General features: G+C 36.4%; 1 protein-coding gene across 1 annotated transcript; it reads left to right on the plus strand.

Annotated features, from left to right (window-relative positions):
• Positions 1–663: 663 nt before the first annotated feature.
• LOC133805980 (uncharacterized mitochondrial protein AtMg00810-like) lies at positions 664–1,978 on the plus strand. The gene is made up of 3 exons (XM_062244122.1): positions 664–774; positions 1,126–1,359; positions 1,457–1,978. The coding sequence occupies exons 1-3, from the start codon at positions 664–666 to the stop codon at positions 1,976–1,978; spliced, it is 867 nt and encodes a 288-aa protein (XP_062100106.1).
• The last annotated feature ends 3,165 nt before the right edge of the window (positions 1,979–5,143 follow it).

The following is a 5,143-nucleotide window of genomic DNA, read 5'->3' on the forward strand; positions in this document are numbered from 1 at the left end:
TTGGTGTACCTGTTCAATGCGCCTTCTACAAACTACTCACAAGTATTACCTTTGTTTTTATTAAAGTTACATGTGTGTTGTCCACAAAGACAGATGGGCAGTTTTCATTAACTATATGGCCTAGTCCTGGCAGCCCTGAATTGTATCTAGTTGCAAACCAATTTCTCCACATGCGATTGGTTCTATTATTCTACTTTTCCTACTATGAGGTACTAACTGAGCCTTGTAACCTGTTACTAAAAGTTCCAAGTCTTTATTGTAACCGATTTCAAGCTGATTTAATCAACTAAATTAACAAAGAACACCACTTTGTATTATTTCCTGTTCAACTGGTAAGACTGGATTTTTTTTATAACGTCCGCTTAATGAGGTATTTTTAAGATGCCTCACGCAATGTAAACATACATTGAAGTTGCATATCTAAGTACACATTGGAAAATACATAGGGTAGTTGATTGATTGGGTTACATAGTTTCTTTAGCTTTACATAACTAATGTTAATTAATCATGTCTCTAACAAGTTTTGGTAAAGTGTTACATAAAAGATACATTGACTAACAAACTGAATATGTATGTTACAACAAAACTAATGAAACTCGTTCTTCACATCCTTTGTTCATGCACCATGGCGCCAGTGTAATTATTTCGGTTGTTTTAGGGAACATGGGTAACTTTACATCAAGCTTTGAACCAAAAAATGTGAAAGAAGCTTTGAGTGATGAGTCATGGATAAAAGCAATGCAAGAGGAATTAGAACAATTTACAAGAAATGAGGTATGGACTCTTGTTCCTAGACCGAAACATACCAATGTTATTGGTACCAAATGGATCTTAAAAAATAAAATTGATTAATTTGGTACAATAATAAGAAATAAAGCTAGGCTAGTTGCCCAAGGGTATACTCAAATTGAAGGAGTTGAATTCGATGAAACTTTTGCCCCTGTCGCAAGACTTGAGTAAATAAGATTGCTATTGGCTGTTTCTTGTATTGTTGGTTTCAAATTATTCCAAATGGATGTTAAATCTACCTTTTTAAATGAAATTTTGAATGAAGAAGAATTTGTTGAACAACCAAAAGGTTTTGAAGTTAAACATTATCCTGATCATGTTTTTCAACTTAAAAAGGCTTTCTACAGTTTAAAACAGGCTCCTATAGCTTGGTATGAAAGATTGACTCAATTTCTTGTTCTGAATGGTTATAAAAGAGGCGGAGTCAATAAAACTCTTTTCATCAAAAATGTTGATTATGATATTGTTATTGCACAAATCTATGTTGATGATATTGTTTTTGGCTCTACTTCTAACACCCTAGTGCAGGAGTTTGTCAAACAAACGAAAAATGAGTTCGAAATGAGCATGGTAGGTGAGTTAAACTATTTTCTAGGACTGCAAGTCAAACAGTCAGAAGATGGAAACTTTCATCTCTCAAAGTAACTATGAAAAAAATCTGATCAAGAAATTTGGGACGGAGTCTGCTAAACATGCCAAAATACCAATGGGAATCACAGTCAAACTGACCAAGGATGAAAATGGTGTAAAAGTAGATCCAACATTGTACAGAAGCATGATTGGAAGTCTTCTGTATCTCACAGCTAGTCGTCCTGACATTAGCTACAGTGTTGGGGTATGTGCTCAGTATAAAGGGAATCCTATGGAATCCCATGTGACAGTTGTAAAGCGAATCATTCGCTATGTGAATGGTATTCAGGAATATGGAATTTGGTACTCAAAGGAAACAAACTCTAACCTTGTTTGTTTTAGTCATGCTGATTGGGTAGGCAATGTAGATGACAGAAAAAGTACAAGTGGTGGATGTTTCTATCTAGGAAACAATCTGGTTTCTTGGCATAGCAAGAAACAAAATTCAATCTCCTTGTCGAGTGCTGAGGCTGAGTACATAGCTGCAGGAAGCTATTGTACTCAATTATTATGGATGAAACAAATGATGACGGATTATGGGTTTGATCTTAAAACTTGACTATATTTTGTGATAACACTAGTGCAATTAATATATCAAAAAATCCTATTCAACATTCTCGCACTAAACACATTGACATTCGTCATCATTTTATCAGGGAACTTGTTGAAAATAAAACTTTGATCTTAGAATATATTGAGACGGACAAACAAATTGCCGATTTTTTACAAAAGCCCTTGATATAGTCAGGTTTGATTCCCTCAGGAAATCCTTGGGGGTGTGTCCTAATTAATTCTTGTTTCTATTGTGCCATATCCTTGTGCTAGAAAAAGTTGCATAATTTCTTCATGTCCTTGTCCTCCGAAAAAGTCTCAATCATTGTCAAAATATATTTTTACTTCAGGTTATAATTTATTGTCAATATATATCATGAACATTTAAAAAAAAATCAAAGTAAATAGTCCCTCCAATTAATATTCTTCCAAGTCAATTTGTGTTTAGTGTATGAGCATTTGATCCTTGAAAAGTATTTTCAGGCTCCATCTTAGAATAAAGCTACCTACACTGTTGTGTAATTGTTATCTTTGAGTAAGTTGGAACTATGTAACAAAAATTATGTAGAAGATACTCTACCACTGATAAAGGCTGCTTTCAGTATAGTGTGAAAGCGTCTAATTTGGGTACTCTTCGAGAAAAAGGCTAAAAAATTGCCACATAAGGAAATGTCCCTGAAAAATGCTAAAATTTCCATACAGGGCAATGATCTCTGCTTTCACAATCACACACAAATGCTTAAGAAATACTGTTGGAAAAATTTGTAAGCCTCATATACACTTATTGATTTGCCTAAAATATTTTTTGACAGGAGTAAATATTTTGTGATATTTTGTTAAATAAAAGCATGATTTATATAAAATATATTTTCTAACCTTATAGTAAAAGTTTGTTTTGAATTAATGATTGTTTCTCTCTCCACAGACAAGGGCACGAGGACTTTGGGCACAAATCAAAATGGGTTATTTTTTGTACATTTGGTCATATATATAATAATTAAATAAAAATCAATAAAATATATATATATATATATTCATTTGAAGGAGAATCAAATCTATGTGTGTCAAAAAGGGCATGTTGTATCAATTTTGTTTTGTCTTTATCACATATTTTTTTAAGATAAAAAGTTTCCTATTATGGCTTGTTTCCCAATTATGTGTTGTGTACAAATGTTGGCAGTTAGTGTTTTTTGGGATATTATCGTGTACTTTACAAAAGTGTATATTCCATTTAATTCTCAAAAAGGGAATAAAAGATCAAATCCCTATCTCTCTCTTTCTTTATATTCGGACATCCTAGGCCCCATTCTCACAACCGTCTCCATCCTTCTTCTTCGTTTTTCTTTTTCGGTTTCTCTTTTTCCTTGTGAAAGTTTGCTCTCTTTCTCGTGCAACCATGGTGAAAACTGGAGGAAGTGGCTCTCGGTCTGCCAAGGATTTGAAGGCTGGCTCATTGACTGCATCTCCATCTCTCACCAAGAAAAATGCTCGAAAGAGTACCTTGTCTCAACCAAGCCTCATTGACGCAACCACCACCACGAGCAAAGCCGTAGTCTTTCCTGACCTCGAAGCCCCCAAAGCACCATCTGCACCTCCTTCAACGGCGGCTTCACTCGCCTCTGTTCCGAGGTCTTCCAGAAAGGTTCGAGCATCCCTCTCAAATGATGTCTCTGATTATGAAGGTGCTTCGGCCAAAACCCATTCTGACTCCACCGAATCTCCTGATGTTCTTGCACCCAAGAAGAAAAACAAAGGGTGGTTCCAGGTTTCTTGTTCTTGAAAATCCCCTCGATCCAAAGGTACTAATCCTTTGGATTCCACTCCAAAGGCCTCTTCTCCTGTGGGTTCCACTCCTCTATCCAAGTTTCGGATGAAGGTAAAGAAGATTCCTCCACCCTGTTCCTCTTCTGAAACTAACCCATTTGAAGCTTTGGTACCCTCTAATGATGATCCCCTTGAAGATGATGCCTCTATTGACGATGATGTTGCATCTGAAGCCGAATCTGACCCATCAGAGGACCCTTCTGTTTCTCCAAAGGGCAAGAATGCTGTGAAAATTCCTGAGTCCGCACAAAGTCACAGTTGTTCCTAAAGCAACATTAGGTTCATCTTTTAAAGCTCACTCTTTGAATTTCTGTTTCAATGACAATGGGAAAAATATGTAGCATTATGTGCATCGAGATGTTATTTGTGAGAAAAAAATTTCTTTCTCTGCCCATAGAGTGTTTGGAGTCATTAAGAATATTGAGGATAGAGGGTGGTTAGGTTGTTTAACTGGGTTTGATGGTTTTGTTCCTCGGGTTGTTCATGAATTCTATGCTAATCTTAATGATGATTTGTTAGACAGAAAGTCTTTTATGTTTGGTCAAGTTTATGTTCGGGGCCATTGGTATTTGATTAGTGCTTCTGAAATTGCCAAGGTTCTCAATATACATTCTGCTGTTATCAATGATGCTGTGGAGTTCAACAAAGATAAGGTTTTATCTGAGTTGGTGGGACAGAATATGGTTTGGGAACAACACTCGGTTCTCAAGGTGACCGATCTTACTCATTACTATGCCATGCTTCACAAATTTGCCATCAACAACTGGATTCCCACCACTCATACTCCACCATTACCTTTGACACGACCTTCTTTCTGTTCAAAGTCAGGACTGGTCTCCAAGTTGATCTTGCTACTCTCATTTTTGATCAAATCACTACCTTGGGAAAAGCCAAAAAGAAAGGCCAATATTTGGTGTTTCCTCATTTGATCTACAGGTTTCTTGATTTTCAAAAGTCTCTCCGGTTGGAATATGAAATCGTGACACCTCCCACTGCCGGTGTAGATTACAAACTGAAGAAGGAATCCTCATCTGCTAAGACGACTAAAGGGATTGCTCTCAAGGCTGGCGATGTTGATTCTGTCATTACTGAACTCGCTGGTGTCAAGGCCACTCTGGAAACTGTTCAGAGAGAAGTTCACAGTCTCAAGAATTGTCTCTCGACCAAAGAGCAACTTCAGCACACCATGATGTCTCAATTTGCTGCGGGTCCTTCATAATGAGACCATCTATTTCTCCCTTTGTTTTGATTACCACTTTTTCAGTTTAAATAAATTGTAAAAGAATGCTTTTAGTGTCTTTTCATTTGGTTTCTTTTGTTTGTGTTGTTTTTACTCCTTCGGCTTATT

Source organism: Humulus lupulus, chromosome X (genome assembly GCF_963169125.1).
Source record: "Humulus lupulus chromosome X, drHumLupu1.1, whole genome shotgun sequence".
Taxonomy (NCBI): domain Eukaryota; kingdom Viridiplantae; phylum Streptophyta; class Magnoliopsida; order Rosales; family Cannabaceae; genus Humulus; species Humulus lupulus.